The following is a 20,793-nucleotide window of genomic DNA, read 5'->3' as shown; positions in this document are numbered from 1 at the left end:
AACAAAGAAGTGAGAGGAGGGTTGGGGGCTAGAGAGGAAACGACACCTGGCTTCTTTCCTCACCTTTCCTGGGCCGGTAAGCGGCCGTGGACCAACTTAAAAATATGAATTTCAAGATTGGAACTTTCAACTGTACAGGACTGTGGAATTGGTTGGAGTAAAGGGCTGACACATTGTCTGACTGTGGGAGTGGTCTCGTCGCACTGGAAGGACAGAGGGCTGGAGGACAATTCCTACAAGGCCGGAAGGAGGAAGGAGAGAGGAGACAGACCTGGACTGGGCTGGCCGGTAACCAATCGCACGCTCCTAAATATTGTCCACTTTGTATCTCCAGGAGGAGCATACTTGCCCTGGAGAGGAAGATTAATACCCCGACCGGGAAGGATTTCAGTTATTTTTTGCTTCCCTTTCCCCCAAGATTTAATATCAATAAATTCCTTTTCTGTTAACTAACCCCGGGACTCACTGTACTGCTTCTTGTACTGGTTTGACAACTGCAACCTCCGTTGGCTAGAAAGCTCACAAATCAAAGCTGTTTTCACTGTCCTCCTCAGAATATTCACTCAAGACAAGTGATTTCTGCCAAGGCCTCCAAATGCTGAGTCTTCTGTTTAGAATTAGGCATGGCAAAATGAATTTGTCGTTAAACGACAACCTTTTTTAGTAATAAATTCTCAACTTTTTTTTTGCCAGTGCATAGCATTCTCAGTGTGTGTACTGAAAAAAGTTGTGGTTTGTTTACACAGGAGAAACAATGCATGCCTAACAACCTATACGTAATTAGAAGTGTAAGTGGTATATAGGTTGTTTTGGTAGGTGGGTTCACCTTGTTCCAGACAGTAGCAATTTCCTATGTACACAGTATTTCAGCTTGTATGGAACAGGGAAACATCGTATTGTGTCTTATGGAAGGTATATTGATGACATAATTCTTTTCTTCTCAGGATGTGAAACACATTTACTTAACTTCCACCAGTATGTTAATTCGACCAACAATAATTTAAAGCACAGTCTTGAATATAGTCTCTGAAATACATTTTTTAGACCTGAGAATCACAAAGGATTGTGAGGGCAATCTTTAAATGTCTGTTTTCAGAAATAACACTGACCAATTGCAATTAAATTTTGAGAGCTGATTTTCCATTCTATTGGTCTCATTAAGAACATACCTTTCAGGCAATACCATAGACTGAAACATATTTGTGACTCTGAAGAACACTTTAACAAGGCAGTTGATATGTATACCATATATGATTCATTCAAAAAGGCTATAGTCTGAGTCTCTTAATCAAGATAGTCTGCTTAATAAAACCTGTAGGCCCAATAAGGAAAAATCGAATCTTTTTCATCACACAATACAGCAGAGAGGCTTGGAAGGTTAAGAACATTATAAAACATAATTGGGGAATAACTGAAAGCGATCATACACTGCACGATGTATTTAGTGAGCCTCCAGTGTTCAGTTTTAAATAAGTGCCTACCTTGAAGGGCAAATTGGTCTGGAGTTATCTACCTACTCCAACAAGAACCACTTGTCTGCAGAAACCATCAGTCAACTTTCTGTGCAGTAATTGCAATCATTTTATCAATATGGTGAAAACTAACTTGTTTGTTGATTTTTTTTTTTTCAAACAACATGTACCACCTTAAACATATAGCCAATTATAATACTAATTTGTAGTTTACCGCCTGCAGGTGCGACTGCTTTTATGTTGGACAGACTGAACGCAGACTCAACGATCGAGTCACTGAACACATGTCCAATCATAACAAGGAATGACAACTACCCCATGGCACTGCAATATAGACAGACCAAACATGGCAACCCTGATTCACTTTTAAAGTAGTGGCTATTGAAGTAGTGACATGCTTCACAAAAGCCAGGGACAAACTTAGACGTTTGTTACAATGCAAAGTGTATTTGATTCACCAACTACTGTAAAAGCCACTACTTTTCCGGGGATCAATATAAATATAGATTTTTTTTGTCTTTTGTGAACATATCATACTCCCATTTCCTTGTAGTTACCACATGGGCGTGTGATTGACTGACCATTAATACTGTTTGTTTATTTATATATATACAGTATATATATATATATACACCAATCAGCCACAACAATAAAACCACCTGCATTTTTCTGCTTTTTTCTGATTTAATATTTTATTTTCTTTGTTTGTATTCAAACAATTCACACGTGGTCAAAGTGCACAGACAGAGCTTTTATTAAAGGGTATTCTTATACATTTTCAGACCTGCCAACCTTAGGAAAATATTTTGAGTACCACAATAGTCAGTGTAACGCTTAGTTCACATGCTTTCGCACATACCACTTCGCTTTGCACGCACACACGCACACACAAGCCTTTCTTCATAATTCTAGTTTTGACTGTTGAAGTGATCAGGAAAAATTGTATAATTTGATTCTAAAATATCATTTGCACTGCACTGGGCTATATTATATACTTGCAAGTCAAAAGTTTGAGTTCACCTGCTTTTTTTCATGATTAATATTTCATTATATGATATGTGTGCATATACAAACAGATAACCATAAGTGAATTGCATTCAATTATTTAATAAAAATGGAAATAATTTATTTTGTATATTGTAACATATGTTTTCATTTTCAAGTATTTACAGAAACATACGTTGTAATGTAAATGAAAAAAAAAAACTTATGTTGCGATGTAAAACACTGTCAATTATGAATAAAACCAAGTTTCTGTTCATGATTTCCATTTTTATTTAATAATTAAATAATTGAAATAGCTTATAAAGGCACACATCATATAGGCCTAATGAAAAAAAAAATTATTCAATTGAAAAATTATCTAGGAATGTAGGCCTTTGTAACTAGAGGTTTAGCTAAATTATTACCTGAAGCTCCTTGGTGGCTAATGTCAAAATCATAATTGCACAACGTGCAAAATGCATGGTGCGGAAGTTTTGAGAGGAGGAGGCACGGCCATTGCTCCTGATATATTGCGAGGAACTTCTGGGGGGCATGGACTCGCTTCTTTTTAGTAGGTCTGCTGCTCTCTCTCTTATGCCATATTACGGAGGGCTTTCCTTGTTAGCATCCTCGTCATCTGACGTCATGATTATTTTCTAACTGCAGGCTGGTCGGGTGACTGGCTGCAATAATAGGAATTATTTGCTACGTTAGCAGTCTGTAGTCAAACACCTTTGCAATGTCTCTTTGCTCCAACAGAGCGTGCGCGATTCAAAGTTTGAACAGGGAGTCTCCGTAGCGTTTGAGTTACTGCAGCTAAATTACTCCATCAGTTATTCACACCATAGCCGTCTCGTAACGAGGCTAAATCGTATGCGAGCTACTACTACGGCCAACTATATACACAAATTTATCTCATTAGGATATACCCCTTGAAATGCATCATCGCTTAAAATTACCGAACATGTTTTAACGTTTTATATGTTAACATTACGGTCACATTTTTGTGCTTTTGTGCTTTTTGTGCTTTTGTGCTGATTATTACTCCCCATTATTATTACCTCAGCAATGCAGCATTACGCCTCGATGGATAATAAAGTACCGCTGCGTATCAGTGGATGTTGAGTGGGTTGGGGAGGGGTTACAGAACCACAAGAACAAGGTCGTAGCATCTTGTTCAATCCGAGGGATGTTGTTTAAATACCGAATAAATGTACAGTATTGTTTTGTATTAATTGATTGTTTTCCGTAATTCAATTACAATACAATTTTTTTTTTTTTTTTGCGTAGTTTCAGCTGGCATTTCGTACCTGCGTATTTTGACCAAGAACTGCGTGGTTGGTACACAAAATGCGTGCAGGTTGGCAGGTCTGCATTTTGGTTTCACCATGTAGTAATTACAGCACTTTTTATACGTAGTCCCCCAATCTAACTGCCCTCTTTCTGTCTCCATCTCCTCTAACTACCTCCTCTCTGCCACCCCTCTTCTAACTGCCCTTTTTCCCCCCATCCAGGAGTGTTTTCAGTTTATCCTCCCTGCGCTGCCCCATGCCATCGACCTGCTGAGGGATGCTGTCGTCAAGGTGAAGGAGGTCCACGATGAGCTAGAGGACCTACCCTCACCCCCACCACCCCTCTCCCCGCCCCCCGTCAACAGCCCACACAAGCAAACGGAGGACAAGGGTGTCCAGTGCGAGGAGGAGGATGAGGAGAAGAAGGACAGTGGAGTGGCCTCCACCGAGGACAGCTCCTCCTCACACATTACTGCTGCTGCCATTGCTGCCAAGGTAAAAAGAAAGAGGCAAATGCACGAACAGGCACATGCATATTTACACACACGCATGCACGCACACACACACACACACACATATGCATACACACACAGGACCCCAAGGTGTCCAAGTTTCATTGCAACTGGTCTCCAATTAAATAATGCAGTACATTATACAGATTCGGTTGAATCCTGTCCCTTGCTTTTGAAAAGATTGAGGCAAACAGACACATAGCACCCTCTGACTTTTGGCTAGTGAGCCCTGGAGAACAGGATGATGAGGAACAGGGCAGAAGAGAGAAGAGGATTTTGGCAGTGAGGGTGCCCTTTTCTGATTCTGATGATATTCTAATCCCAGCGTCACAAGGATACACAATGTGACCAGACCATGGTCACCCCCACACTCACAGGACATCAGCTGTCCACGCCTTATCATAAATCTCATAAAAAACACATTTTCAATGTGCAAAAATGCCAAGTTACTCACACATATAAGACATACACTGTATATCACTCATTCATTCAAACTGGCAAAATCTAGGCCTGCCATTAAAAGTATTGATATTAAAATGACGCCAAGTTACTGTACTACAAACAATATAGGCTATCTCGCCTCACCAAAATTAAATAAGCTGTATTCCAAAGCAATGCTACCCAATGTTTCCTCAATTGTTTCAAGTCACTTGGCCATGTGTTTTTTAATCTTACCATTTTACAATGTCATTCAAACTTTGTTTGTCAGATCAAAGTGTCAAATATTTCTAATTTCCTCATGCAACACATTTAAATTCATGTACAAAACTGTCTGAGTCAGGGTGGGCAAAATACCATTAAGAAATACTATCAACCAATTTGTTTTTCAGTGAAAAGGATATATCCAAATATGTAATAACCATGGCTATCACAACCTAAACTGATTTAAAGATGAACTTACATACAGTGAATTTGTTTTTCATGATGTCAAGTTTTATTAAATGGACAACAGCTTGTGATGAAAAGTTTCAATACCTGGACTTGAGAGGTAGCTCATGCAGGAGATGGAAGGGGGTAGGCTGAGTCTCATGCAGAGGATGGAAGGGGTGGAGATGAAGATGTCTATACAAAAGTGAATAAATAAATGTTTCATACAGGTGATCATGTTGTACAGAAGAGATGGACACTTGATTCATAATTCATATATTTTCTACTTTCTTACTAGCTTATAATAACCTGCAACTTGTGATGAAAAGTTTAAATACATGGACTTGAGAGACAAAGGGCTCATGCAGGAGATGGGGGGCGACATAGCTCAGGAGGTAAGAGCGGTTGTCTGGCAGTCGGAGGGTTGCTAGTTCGATCCCCACCCTGAGCAAGACACCTAACCCCTAACTGCTCTGGTGAATTAAAGGCATCAATTGAAAAAAAGCTTTGGATAAAAGCGCTATATAAATGCAGTCCATTTAGTCCATTTACCATTTAGATGGACGGGGGTAGGCTGAGCCTCATGCAGGAGATGGATGAGGCCAGAGGTAGTCTGAGGCTCGTGCAGGAGATGGAAGGGGTGGAGATGAAAATGCCTGTACAAAAGTTTAAAAATTATAATTAGTATGTTGTTTCACAAAGGTGATCCTGTATAGAAGAGATGCACACTTGATTCATCATATATTTTATAATCAGCCTACTAGCTTAAATAACTTAACGTAAATAAACCTGTGCTTATAGGCCCAAATCCTAACTTGAGATACGTGCATGTAAGTTAAGTTTTGCACAAATCCTGTGCGCATGTGTCTGAAGTAAGTATTCTGCCCAGTCACTATATAGCATCAATCCATTTAATTCTCATATAATAACCATTTTTACAAAAAACAAAAATCATAACGGAAACTTACACATCAAATGGTCTTTGTATTTTGCTGCTCATTTTGTTTTTAATATGCTGCTGTTCTGATAACAGATACCCCCTTACTGACTCCCATTTCCATTCATTTATTTATTTATTTCAGTATTCTAACAGTGAACTGATTTGATTAACAGTAAACTGTAACCTGTTTGAAATACAAGTTTAACTTTTAATTAATATTTGAAAAAATCATTAATATTTCTTTGTTTTAACTTAACAGTAATTCATAAGTTCAGAAGAACATAAAAAGTTCATCTGAGATTGCAGAAAGGCTCTTACAAGCTTAATACAGCTAACAAGGATGCAGCCTAACTCAAAGTATCAACTGTCTGTTTCTTGAGGAGAACTCCCTCACAAAGTCATCCATGTTAAGATTCTGAGTGATTGCTTTTGCATGGGCCAAAATCACTAGATATTTCTTCCGGTCATGGAGCATCGGAAGGGCGTAAGACAGAGTTCTCACATGAGGCACCAACCACAAGGACAGACACATAGATCTTATGTAGCACTGGAAATGCATCTTTGTATTCTTGCAGATATTTGCATACTGTGCAGCAGTCAGCATTATCTCATAATTTTTTCAACAGCATTGGTTTTGCTACAATAATTTCATGCTCCCTTTCAGTTTTTGATACACCGGCAATCACATGAAGGGGCCCAAAGATAGTGGCATCTAGAAATGTACTAGAATTTGGCAGTAGACAAGAGAAAGCCTTCATCAAATCCAAGCTCTTCTTTGAAAATCTCCATCTCTGACAAAGCCCTGTCTAAAATGCTCAGCATTTGTTTCCTTAGAGTCAGACAACTCCCGGTTTCAGTGTAATTCCCTGAATCACAATGTCCAATTGTAGAAAGAACAACAGAGTCAGCTAAATGCGTACTCATGATTCTCTGGCATTTCGATGGAGGCTCATTTGTAGCATCACAATATTTAGCCAAAAGAGTTTCTTCTCTGCGAAGAGTTTTCAAGGATTCCACTGATGCTTGAATTACCTCAGTGTATTGCAAGCCCGGCGGCCCGCCAGGCCTAAGTTGAGCCTCCGCCAGGCCTATAAGCATCTGGGAATTTTAAAAAAATGTATTTTGAAGATGTTTTTTAAACTACAGTTACAGTGGGGCGACTCGGTTGGAAAGCTCACCAGCGACATCTGTTGGTTAAAACGTGAACGCACTATAGGAAAATAACAGGTCTGAGATCAGTGTTCTTTACCCTCATTGTCTGTAGAGTGACATTCAGCACTTGACGCATCCAACTATCACAAGCTAACGTTACCTAGCAAGCCACCATTTCTTATTTAGTAAGCTAACCAACCTCGTTACAAACTGCGTTATCACTTCATCTCGTCGGTAAGTACATTACACTTTTTATATTAACTTAAGCAGTGTGTAGGTAGCGTTAAATTAGTAGCATGAATGTAACTTTCGATGCACTGTAACATTACATGACTTATTAATCACCATCGAAATAACGACTTCACTTGTTTATTAATAACGTTAGCTTTATAGCATTGATGTGCATGACAACGTTGTCATAAAAATTTTTCCCGACCGTGAAAACTGCCTGACTTGTTTGCATTTTGGACAGATGTGGCTACTGAGTAAATCTATCGGAAAAATCCTAAAATTTATTATGATGAAGAGTGCCTTTACTGTTGTGTACAAATTAACACAACAGCATAATTAGGCTATATCTAGAAATACCATCTTTGGGGGAAAAACGCTACGGTGGGGGTCAGGCATTCTTTGGTAAGAAGAAATTTCAGGATTTTTTTGATATTGCTTGTGTCGAAAGTGCTGCGACGCAAACAACGATAGATTAACTAAGGAGCCACATCTGTCCAAAATGTAAACAAGTCAGGCAGTTTTCACGGTCGGGAAAAATTGTATGTCACGGTGGTCATTTAGCTAACTTAGCTAGCTAGCCAAACAGTCAGTAACACAAATACATCCATTGTGATATTTAGGGATAATGTCAAGGAGGAAAGGTAAAAGCCAAAAAAACCTTAGACAGTTTTTTAAATGTTTAAATGTGCCCAGCATTCCAAGGCTTGATGTAACACTCAGTAGCCAATCAGGACTTGAATACAAGTTTTTTGTCGAGTGCAAAAACTTTGATATTATTTATTTTATTTGAATTGAATTTCTTTTGTTGTTGTTGAAAACCAAGACTGTACATTGTTGTCAGATTCTTTGTAAGACTCTGCTATGCCGTAAATAGTTGTTGATTTTTTAAAATGTGTGTTGAATAAATTACTTATTTATAACAACATTAACATTAGGTAGTCATATTTTCAAATCTTCAGTCAGCTTTTAGCACTGACTTAATGTAGGGCCCTATGGAATCTGTGTTATACCTTTTTTAAAATTCTCAATTCCGCGATTCCGTCCGTGATTCTGTTATCACAGAAACTATACGGCCCTACCTTAGTGCTGCCATCAGTCTGTCGCTGGCCCGCGCCGGGCCCCCATCAAAAAAGACACTTGGCCCCCGCCCCCGTTAAAAGATACTTACAACCGAGCCTAACAACTTTTCTGGGGGAAACCCTGGACTGTGACTGCAGAATCGCATTAGCAGGCTTCAAAATGCAAAGAAAATGCACCAAAAATTTGCCAATGTCAAAAAACCTGTTTCTTGATCTGACAGATCAACCCAGATGCCTCCTTGCCTACATCTACGGAGGCACCAACATCATCTGAAACCTTTGACAAAATGTCAAGTATATCAGATCCTCATTGTCAACCACACAGTTGGTCACCTCATAATGGCTTGTCCATCGAATCTCTAACAATCCCTTCAGTGAGGGGCAGCTGTATTTCTGTGTAATGTAATGGTGGCGGAAGGAGTAGAGTGAGCTGGATAAAAAAACATTTTAGCACATGGTTCGCTCCGAATGGCATGTACTGTGGAGAGGTGGAGCTGGTGATTATAGCAGTGAATGTAAGGAATGCACCTGCCCAGTCCTTTCTCTATTATAGCCTGCACACCCCCTCTAATGCCACTCATCACAGATGCTCCATCTTAGCACTGGCTGGTGATATTGTCTGTGCTGAAACCTGTCTCTGTAAGGTGGTTCAATTTACATTTCTGTGTAAATGTACTCTGCGTCAAGCTGGTGCAACTCCAGAAATCCAATAAGATGTTCCTCAGGTATCGAATTACGGACAAATCTGACCATAACTGATAAATTCTCAATGTTGCATCTGTCTCGGGTACCATCACTTTTGATGCAATAGCCACTAGAGTCTGAATTTGCATATTTTTCTTTGATTTCCTTTGTCACCATTTTGGCCAATGTTTCTATTACCTCATTCTGAATAGTTTTTGATGTGTATTTTGCACACTGAGGTATTCCTTTGGCAATCACAGCCAGTTTGTTGTCTTTAGCCAATGTGTACTGGAATAGTTTAACGAATAGCCCAGCAGCAAGACCATCGTCATCATTAGTAACAGTTTCAAGATCGCCTCTCATTGGAAGTTCATTTACTGCCAAGAATCGAACCACCGCTCCAATACTTTTCACATAGTAACGATTCTTCTCGATTTGTTGGGGACCTAATAAGGACGCAACAGTTTCATACTTCTCCTGCCTTCTGCCAAAATCCGCCCATGCAGAAGTTGCTTGCAAATGACCCTGACTTGATGCATGCTTTTGTAGACCCCTGTCGCGTTCAAGTGCCATTTTCCAGTTTGTGAATCCAGTAGAGACGAACACATTATCCTTATCGTTAGCTGTGGGACTACTAAAAACACGACAGGGAAAACAAAAGCATTCATCTTTCTTAATGGAGTATTCAAGCCAGCGTCTAGACTGACACCAAGTGGCTTGAAAGCATCTCTCCCTACCATTAATTAGTCGGTGGGGGTATGACTTTAAAAGTGGTTGACTTGCCGTGTTTTGGTTTAAGTCGTCAGCGACATTAGCAGCGCCACTGCTGCAAGGTTGACCAGCATCATTAGCTCCGCTGCTAACGTTATCGATAGCGTTACTAGGTCTACTACAACCATCATCATCATCACGGGGCTGGTACTACTATAGATTTCGGCTTCTTGACAAGGAAGCGCAACATGGCACATACAGGCACTTCCTAAACTAATTAGAAATGACAAACGTGAATAATTTATCACAAAAATGAATTACCACACCCCAAAGCAAAAACTAAATAAACAAGACAAGTTTGTTAGCTATGATGCTAGCTATCGATAGATACTTAGCATGGCGATCTAGCTAGATAGCTATAACGGTTTATATTCCGTTATGAAGGTAAGTATAACGTTAGCTCTGGTTCGCCAGAAAGCTAAATAGCTAGCTTGCTAACCACAGCAAGTTAGCCGATTAAAGAGATATTTCACTTCGACATAACAAACTATTTTCTGGAGGCGACTCCATTGTGTTTTCGTAGCGTGAAGCAACATCTGCTGTCCGTTAACAGCGTCTGTGTTCCTCTCGGTTGTCCCGAAAATGAATGAATAGGGAGCCTGACAACTGTGAGGAAAAGCGATTCTGTTAACGTTGACAGTCAGCAGGGGAGGCAAAGCTATGTAAGTACAATGTTAGGCTCCACAAAATTACTTGTTATACCGAAGTGAAATATCTCTGAACTAAGTTTTGTACTACCGTTTCTATTTTGTGACATGTTGTTTGTGCTGTACTTGTTCTAATAAAGATTTATATTGCTTGTCAGATCGCCTGTGTAATGGTGTTCAGTTCACTACCGAGCTGTTTGTTTTCATCGCTGATAAAAACTACCCACACATTTTTTAAATCAGCTGATATATCTTAAGTAGGCTTGTCGCGATGTCCGTCAATACATTTTGTAATTACAATTAACAACTAAAATAAACGTGCATCTGCAGTTTCAACATTGAATATCCAAATATGTGCTTGCTAACAAGCTAGCTGGCTAAAACGTAATTTGCTAGTCATAACATAAAATATAGCTAGCTAACTGATTTTATGACATTCTTGAGTAACAAATACCACATGACTGAAACTGCGTTAGTTCTCAATGAATGATAAAAAACTAAGGAATTGGTAGTGGACTCAGACTTTTGGACCCAAATGTATGTGAGGAGAAAAGTTTAATATCGAGTGTAATCTTATTCACAAAGCAGTAGCTAACTAGCTAGCTATCGTAATGAGTTAGTTTATGTTAGTTTGCAACATTATGACAGTCATGCTACCTAGCAAGTTTTCTTCTTATTTTGGAGAACATCTGTGGGAAAGCTGCGAAAGGGCAAATAAATTCTTCTTCGAATTGGTACACAGGGGAACACAACAAAACGGGTTGCTCTTTGTCGCTGCCATTGTTTTGGTGGCTGTTAAGATAACAGGAAATGAGAGACCCCTACATCCGGTTTTCATACCCGGAAATGTGAAATTTGCCTATCTTGGCACACAAGCACACGCCAACGCAACGGATGCACCCAGCTCCACCTAACAACAGCCTGCTGATTGCACTCACTGAATGTTAGCTCAAAACGTTACCGATGTTTAGGTTATAGACGCTTTCAATGGTAACAACATAAACAAACGTTACTGCACATGTGCGTTGTTCTGGCCCAAACTTAAGTCTGCTGCAAACAATCAGTAACAGAGTCCCTCAAGCAAAATAAATAACAAGTAAATTATGTTAGCTAGCTAGTTAAAACTATGTGTAGCCAGTATTATTTGAGGTTACCAGTCGAAGAAATGAACCGTTACTTGGCCAAACTGAAATGCGATAACCTTACACTACCAGAAAAACAAGTTACAGAAACAGATAACTGTTGACAGTATTGCACCTTGCTGAGCATCATACATTCCTTGCATAATCCATAACTGTTCTGGGTTACATGCACATTCCTGTGTAAAAAGTGCACTCTTTCTATGATATTAGATGATTAGAGACACAAACTGGGGCTAGTGGGCAGCATGTGTAGCCAATGCAATTACTGTAGGTTATTTATTTGTATAGCATGCATTGATGGAAAAACATCCTGGCTCTTAATAGTTTGGGTCATCTTGATAGGTTACCACAACATAAAATGATCAGGCAATGTAACGCTGTCAAGTCATTGGAAACAGGTATCATAACGTTAGTTCAAAACGTAGCTAAAGCGTATCAACTAATAGGATTGATCTAACTTTACTGTGAATAATTTATACAATGTTAGCTATATTTAGCTAGCTAGTTACAATCAATTTAGTTAACTAATTCATAACTATTGCAGGCTTGTTACTGGTCAGCTTGCTATTAGCTATCGCTTATCATGAGTTTGTTACCTGAAACGAAGTCAGTGCTTGAGTGAGAGCACCTATTCGACCACTTTCGTTTCACAGACAGGAAAGCATAAACTGATTTGCATATATCTATAACTATATATGAAATAGGCGAAATATCTGTAACAACCTGTACCCAGTTATGTAGGAAAAAATGTCCTTGTTATCCTCCTTTGGTTATTTTTTCAGTACTTTCACTATTTTTTTTTTTTCTGTGGCCGGCAAATAAGTCAGAGGTGGTTCAGCGCTAGCTTTTGGTTGCTAAGGGGACGTGTATCGACCCCATTAGGATAGCAGGTATGCCATCCCGCCAAGTTACGCCTTGGCGGGGGCATGCCCCATACCTATAATTGTCTACTACTTCTCAATTATTGCTTTTGCACCATATCTACCCGCTGTTCACCGAACGTATACACTGCATTATGACGTACGGTCTGCACGTTCAGTTATTAACCGGCTACAAGATTGCAAAGCCATATGGATTCAACGGGAGCTCTTCTGTGCTTACTGGCCTGTGTTCTTCTTTAAAACCACGGACAGGTTTGCTAATGATATTTCACGCATTGCAAACTGATTTCTCTTCCTGCTCTCAACGAAGGCGGACGCTTTTTCCTCTGCTCCCTCCCTGCCCTTATCTGCCCCTGCTTGCTGCTCTCTTGTCTTGTGCTGTGTCTGTCTGAACTATCCGGAGCCTCTCTCTGCATTTCTCTCCGAAATCTAAAAGCATGGATCTGATCAACTGGTCTCTCAACGCAATTGATAGTATTTTCTCGACGAGAAGAACGGGTCAGGGAGAGCCCTCTTGCCCTGACGGAACGTTTGCAGCCGGATACACGATGGACTCCTGGAACGAGTGGAGGGTCGTGTGCCTGTCGATCCTTTCCGTTGAGGATGTTGAAGACGTTTACTTGATTGGAATTATGATAACAGGCTTTCTGCTGTTTGGAGCTGGCAGCATCCTGATTTATCGCAAAATGCCAAAGGCGTTGGCAGCACTAATTGGGAAGCTGCCCGCCATTGAGGGAACGGGCAGGGCTGTCAACACTCAGACTCAAGCGATTTGTGAGCTCAATCGCAAACTGGATGCGATTGGATCGCAAATTCGCATGACGGATACCAACTTGGAGAAGTTGTCGGTTCGGCTCACTGAAATGGGCCACTAATTCGGATGATTGGAACAACGCTGAGAGAACCACAGGACTAAAGGTAGACGAAAAATGCAGAAGTCTGCCTGAACCCAAAACAATCCTTATCCTCATTGGCTCCCCCACATCGACCTTGGAAGGCTGATATCTCTCCACTCTCCTGGATTGTTATGCAGACAGATGCTCGGCCCTACCCCCACCTCCCTGCTCCTATGGAACTTTGTCTCTGGATCAGGACTCTTCGAGGTCGTCTCCACGGCAACGGCCGTGTCCTCGTCATCAGTATCAGACGGCAGAGACAATGTTGAGACTGTGGTGGAGATGAAGTCCATGGACTTACACACACACGCACATGAAGATAACACGCACACCACCTCCTACTCAACGCCTTCTTGGCTCCCACCCCCCCTCCCTCCCCCGTTACAGTGCAGTCTGCTGAGGGTTGATGCGATGCGCCTGAGCGGCTGCGCGCTCCCCCCAGTGTCTGTGCTGCGACATTTCCCCTCCCCGACACCCTACCCCCTACCACATGTGCAAGTCTTCGAGTTTTGTTGTAATGTTTGTAATGTTTGTAATGTTTTTATGATGTTGCTATGTGCTGAGGTTTTTCTTCGTTTCAATGAAACGAGTGCCCTCTCGTTTCATTGAAAGGACTGTTTTTTTTCCTCCTCCTTCCTCCTGTTCTCTCATTTCTTATCTAATAAGTTGGCGCCGCAGATGGCTGCCTCGGTGTGTTGACCAAAACAAATTCCTCGTATGTGCAAATGTACTTGGCAATAAAATACGATTCTGATTCTGATTCTGATTCTGATTCTATGTCATGCTGCTGCACTAACAATGTCACAGACTGGTAAACCTCCGGTCGAAGGATTGAATCCCGCCTCGCCCTCAGGCAGATCATTTCCTCTTTTACACTAACGTTTTCTTACGCTTATATTTGCTTTACCAAAACTCACTCACGGCCACCCCTATGCATTTCATGACGGCAAATGTATTCCTTTTATTAAAAAGTTACACCAGTTCACCACTGTGCCATTTCTACTAACTATATTTCTTCACTTGGCTACCATACAAAACCTTCTTATCAGCAAACGCCACGTTTCTACATTCATGTTACCTCGCCCTGTTCTCTATCTAGCCACATACAAACAATTACTACATATGTACGTTCTGCAACTCCCCATTAAAACATTACATTTAAAATCATGACTCACTTATAATTATAACTACTACTACCGAACATGAGAAAAGCACATCAGTGCAATAGATTTCACACGTTACTTAACCCTCCACTTCAACGACTAATGTTTTATACAGACTGTTATATATACCGTTCGATAAGGAAACTAAACTCGCTCACGGTCACTTAATTTACTTCGCACTATAGTCTGTGATCATGTCAACCTTCACCTACATGCCCATTCTGCTAAAAACATATTTTTTCAACTATGCAATTTCATCATTTCTCCTCATTTCTCTCACACTGTTGTTATTTTCTCATATGCAAAGCCTGCTGGGACATATGCGTCTGCTCCTATTCTCCACTATCAAGTTTTCCGGTTCTAGTTTAGGAAAACAGCAAAGAGGATTCCTACATGCAGATAAGCCTATCAAAATGCCTTATAAACCTTACAAACACTAAAAGTGCATCTCCACGAAATAACAGACAACGGAGCAGGACAGAAGGGTACACAAGTTGCGACCTAGGGAGCTCTAATTCTACGGGCTTGCTGATTCTTTTGTCAATCAAGGCTCGTTGTATGGCCGTCAAATCCGTGAGTACATACACTTGCCATATTTCACCTGCATTTCTGATGCGTTTACACTTACACCACCACAACCTTTGTCACAGCCACTGTTTTACATACATAGCAAACCAACACTGCTAAACGGTACACACTCATCAGACTGTACAAATTCACACAAGGATAGCCATAATCCACAACCGTTTCTTACAGGGTCACTTCACATTTCTCACTCTCATAATAAAACGCTTTGCAAAAAGAAATGATATCTTATAAAAAACACGTTTTCAACGTACAAAAATGCTAAGTTACTCACACATACACGACATAGGCCTACACCGTCTATAACTCATTCATTCAGACTGCCAAAATCCGGGCCTGCTTGTAGGACAACCTGACAATAAGATGTCCAGACTCTGATGATGTTGATACTAGCTCACAGACATCAGGAAGTCATGGCATGCAAAGGATATACAACCAAATAAAACATGGCTGTTTTATTTGACATTATGTTAATTTGTCTAAAACACTGAAATGGGTGACTATGTCTAAAAAGTGCTGTAATTACTACATGGTGAAACCAAAATGTATAAGAATATCCTGTAATAAAAGCTCTGAGTCTGCACTTTGACCACGTGTGAATTGTTTGATTACAAAGAGAAAATAAAATATTAAATCAGAAAAAAGCAGAAAAATGGAGGTGGTTTTAATGTTGTGGCTGATCGGTGTATATACACATGTACTTTTGTATAATGTATATATGTGTGTGTGTGTACATGTATATAGACTGAGAAACGTACAGAAGCAAAAGAAAGAAATCTTTAAATATCTGCAAATATTTTAGCATTTTCAGTTGTACTTGTGGCATCCATAAAGAGGACATTTAATATCTCTTTCCCACTGCATCTGTGGGACAGTGGTAACGCTCATTTTCCTTTCAGATTCCAGAGTCCATCATTTCCCGGGGGGTCCAGGTCCTCCCTCGGGACACAGCCTCTCTCAGCACCACACCCTCCGAGTCACCCCGCGCCCAGGCCACGTCCCGCCTCTCCACCGCCTCCTGTCCCACGCCAAAAGTAAGTGCCTTGGTACCACCTATCTGCTTAACCCACAAACCCCTATTGCTACACCCTTGCTCACATCCTCCTGTCTCACCCCCCCCCCTTTCACATGGGGCCTACATTTCCTTTCAATGGATACTAGGCTGGAGTATTGATTGGGACACTTCATGAATTGCAAAGACCTCCCTCTCCCCCACCCCCAGCAGACTTTACACCCTGTGCCAGTCCTTAGCGGAGGTACCGGATTGGTAAAAAGAAGCACAGCAGCAGTTCATTTCTAGGTCACTGCTGTGCCTACCTTAGAAAATAGTAATTCCTCATGGCTAGAATGATATTTGGTGTTTTTTTGTCAATGTATGCAGTTTTGGTTCATTATTGTCACCTTTTACATTCTCATTGTGATTGGATACTTTTCTTTGTGACATTCATGCTTATCTGATTCAAATTCTGTCATCCTCATGATTTCAGTTTTTCAGGTGGCAGTCTGCACAGACTGCTGGGTCTTTTGTTTCCTTTCTGCATATAATTGCACAATAAATAAATGGAAGATTGTGACTCACAGTGCTATAGATTGCGGAGGGAAGAAAATAATGGGAACTGGACAGAGCCTCAGTGTAGATATGGACAGTATGACATCACAGCTTAAATGTCACATTTTACATTGAATGCAATTACACTGTATTAAATTGAGGATGTGGTGTCAAGCATGAAGCCAAAAACATGAATAGAATCCTCTGAGCTCCAAGAATGGCATTTCCCTATACACAGTGCATCAACTATATGAAGTTAACTCTTTATTTATTTGTATATTTTAAACATATATATTCCCAAAATATTGGCCTTTGGTACATATTGTTATAAACAGGCTTGTGACACTGGATGAGGTGAGAGAATGTGCTGCAAGAGTTGACCCGGCTTGTCAAGTATTCAATTGCAGGAGTCATGGAGTACTATGAAGGTTTTGGAGTAGTATTGCCTCATGATGGTGCAATAATATATTTTAATGAAAATCACTAAGCCGATTGGCATGCAAAATAGTATATTTAATTCATTATCAGGTCAAATGAATCTAGGTGGGTAGACTCCCAAAGCCTTCTTGTAATCTATCTGAACATCAAAATACATTTTTGACACTCTTAATTCAGTTTTTGTTCACATTCAGGCCTGTAGTTAGTTCTATAAAGGTTACAGATGGTCACTAAAGAAGGTGCAAAAATGTTGTTTTCCTGACCCAAGCTCACATTAGAATCCCTGCTGAAGTGCATAGACAGTAAATTTAGTTTAGGTCACAATAATAGGTGTTCAGCTGGGCACCATCGGTCCATCGGTAAGAGAAATAAATACCTATGATTGATTTGTTACATGTGACTATTACCTCTTTTAAAATTTTATCAAACTAAATTCATCGGGGAATTTATCTGGGATTATTTTGAATAGTTATGACTGTGTCTGTGCAGACCGTTTGGAGGCACAAATATTGTATTTTTTTTCTGTTTGTTTTTATCTCAATAAAATGAATTCTAGTATTCTGCAGTTCATCAAATTTTTCTCTCTGCATTCTGATTACTGGGAAATTCATATCAGTGTCTAAACACAGATTAATAAAATCTTAATATGCCTTCCACCAGTAGAGGACACTGTACACTATATAAGGGCAGTATGCAATTTATGGAAATCTCATTAAGTTGTACTCACTGGAGATACAGAATTAGAGTCAATGGACCTCATTCATGAAATGTGTACGATGACATTTGATCGTAAACTGTGGGTAAGAATGTTTCCAATAACATTTTGGCATTCATAATTTTTTTTCTTATTGTTATTTGTTCATGGCTGTTTCCTTATGCTAATCACATGAACAGGGTTGACCTTAAAATTCTTAAAAGTCAGCATTCATCATCTCATACACCTGGGATATGCACAAAACAAAGGTCATGATTCCCATATTGGTTTTTCCTAGGAACATTTTTAAGAACAAAAGTAATAATGATTTAAGAAAAGTTCTGTGAATGAGGTCCAATGTATGTGAAAAATTTTTATTCTAGAAATCATAAGTAAAACAGTACGTATGTATAAAACATAAATAAACGTATATAAAATGCTATGGTTTATTCACAAGTTTTGACCCAAGGTTACTTTTTGAGTTATGAGACATTCATATGAAGCTAAAAAAACAACAAAAAGGGACATACAAGGTTTTTGCATAACACAAATGATATGAAGATATGTATTTGTGGTTCTAACGCTGTGGAAAGGCAGCATGCAGGGTCCAGTCTATATTGAACCAGTGACATTCACAGTCTAATTCTGTAGCTACCAAATACGATGCCACCCACCATTTTGTAGAGTTTTTTTACCTCACATATTGGTAGGAACGTCCCAAGCAGGCAAGCTCCCCTTGCTTTTCCGTTTCCACTTGATACTAGAGGAATATTGCTATATTGTGTGTGTGTGTGTGTGTGTGTGTGTGTGCTATTGTCCAAGTACAGCATCCATCCTCTTTGTGAATCTCTTAGTGGAAAGCAAAGTGCCCATGCTGAATTATCACAGCTGCTGTACAACTACTCACACTTCTGATGTTAAGGTTATGTGGTGGTAGGACCACCCCAGACGGCACTCCTCCACTACTCTGTCAATCACAACAACTGACTGCTTGGGCTAGCTGAAGTGCATTAACGACGAAGACGCCAAGCTGAGACCAAGCTTGTCTTGTAGCAATACAGCATAAAGCCCATAAAACATTATTGGTTTATTGGTAGATGGCATGTATTTTGCCTTTTGATTTTATGTGAGAAGACTGGGCAGATGGTGATATTGTAAGGCCAAAAGTACAAAGATGTGACTGCAGACAGATTGGTGTGCCTGAATGTGGTTTATATTTACAAGTGAAGATGATCAGTATTTACAATACAGACCAGAAAACCAAATCAAAAATGCTTAAATAAGAATAACAAACAAAATAACAGAACAAATATAACTGACTTTCTGCCAATTATAGCTGTTTAAATAGAGCCCCCTGTTGTGCTCTGCAGATACAATATTCTTATCGAAAAGAAACGTGTTAAATTATATTAATATTAACAGTTCCAATTATACAATGACAATTGGTTGACAGTGGCAGTACTGTGCTATACATCTTATTGCCATACAAGACACAGCTCAAAAAAACTCAAATAAAAACTCAGAACCCCTGTGCAGTAAAACGCCATCTCCATTGGCATCTCCAAAGTCTTACAATAAATGAGCCATCTAAATTGTTCTTTATCTCTCATCTATGGAACCTGAAAGTAACAGATAAAAAAAATTTGTCCCAAGCACACATCACTGTTGCCAACTTGGCGAATTAGTCACTACATTTAGCAGCTTTTCAGACCTCTTTTAGCAAGGTTTTTTTAATTTTTTTTTAAAAAAGGGCCTAGGGACAAATACAGTGACGTTTTGAGCAGACATTATCTTCCTTGGAAAAAAGTTCCCAACACTACTCATTGGGTCTGCAATCTTTCCTCCACTTGGTACTACTCTGCAGCTCAGATAACAGCAGCTGGTCAGTGAGTGCAGAGAGAAGCAACAGTCAACCGTCCATCAGTCAGGCACACATTTTAATATACAAATGAGTGTGTGGTGATGTCAGGAATATGTAAATTAGCATAATGATGTCATTCTAGTGACTTTTTGAGCATACTTTACTGGGAACACTGGCACACATGAATATGCATATTCATTTGCACAAAATGAAGCACAAACCGTTTCAATGGGAACACTGTACACCATACACTGACAGTAGCTGACCACACGATTGACAATGAAAGCTTCACAATTATGTATAATCACACGCAACTGTTAAAATCACAAATCATAGAAATGAAAGAAATTAAAACTTTCCAGTTTTATAATTCAAATATGAGTATTCATCAATCATGAGAAAAACATTCAGTTAATAATACTTGCATTCCTTATTATTCTTTGAGCCAGTAGCATTTCCTATTTTTTTGTATTTTGTTCTTTTTTATAATGAAAATACGAGCATGAACTTATTTGTTTACATTTATCTTGTCACTGGTGTTCACTGAAGAGGTTTCATGACACCTGCTTGATGCAGCACCTGATATAGAAATCTTTACAAGGAAATGATGTTCCACAATGCCGACATACTGTCAGGATGCGTGCGTGGGGTTAGGACCCAAATGCGGAGGGGAAAAACTCAAACTCCAAAATGGGATGAACAAAAGACTTTACTTAATAAAAAGGGAACACAAGGGAACAAAAGGTATCGCAGGGCAACTCTTCAAACACAAAGGAAACTTCAAAATACAAAACACAGAAAATCCAAAAGCGCGTGGAACAGAACATGGCAGGAACACATAGGGCAGGAACGTGATCAGAGCAAACACCAACCGACAACCAACAAGGATCCAGCACCTGAGTCCAGGAGCAGGGAAACTAAATAGGCAGACACAGACGAGACACAGGAGGGCA

The 20,793-nt window shown here is 39.8% G+C and overlaps 1 protein-coding gene across 5 annotated transcripts in view; it reads left to right on the top strand.

The window, feature by feature from the left end:
- Window positions 1-20,793, top strand: part of LOC118230618 (gephyrin) — a 396,841-nt gene that overhangs the window by 244,566 nt on the left and 131,482 nt on the right. For all 5 annotated transcript variants that reach the window (XM_035423780.1, XM_035423781.1, XM_035423782.1 and 2 more), the window contains 2 exons: window positions 3,971-4,243; window positions 16,198-16,332. In XM_035423780.1, coding sequence (XP_035279671.1) covers window positions 3,971-4,243; window positions 16,198-16,332 — 408 coding nt within the window. The remainder of the gene's footprint in view (window positions 1-3,970; window positions 4,244-16,197; window positions 16,333-20,793) is intronic.

Source organism: Anguilla anguilla, chromosome 6 (genome assembly GCF_013347855.1).
Source record: "Anguilla anguilla isolate fAngAng1 chromosome 6, fAngAng1.pri, whole genome shotgun sequence".
Classification (NCBI taxonomy): domain Eukaryota; kingdom Metazoa; phylum Chordata; class Actinopteri; order Anguilliformes; family Anguillidae; genus Anguilla; species Anguilla anguilla.
Note: the sequence above shows the minus strand (reverse complement) of the source record. Positions and strands in the feature narration are given on the sequence as shown.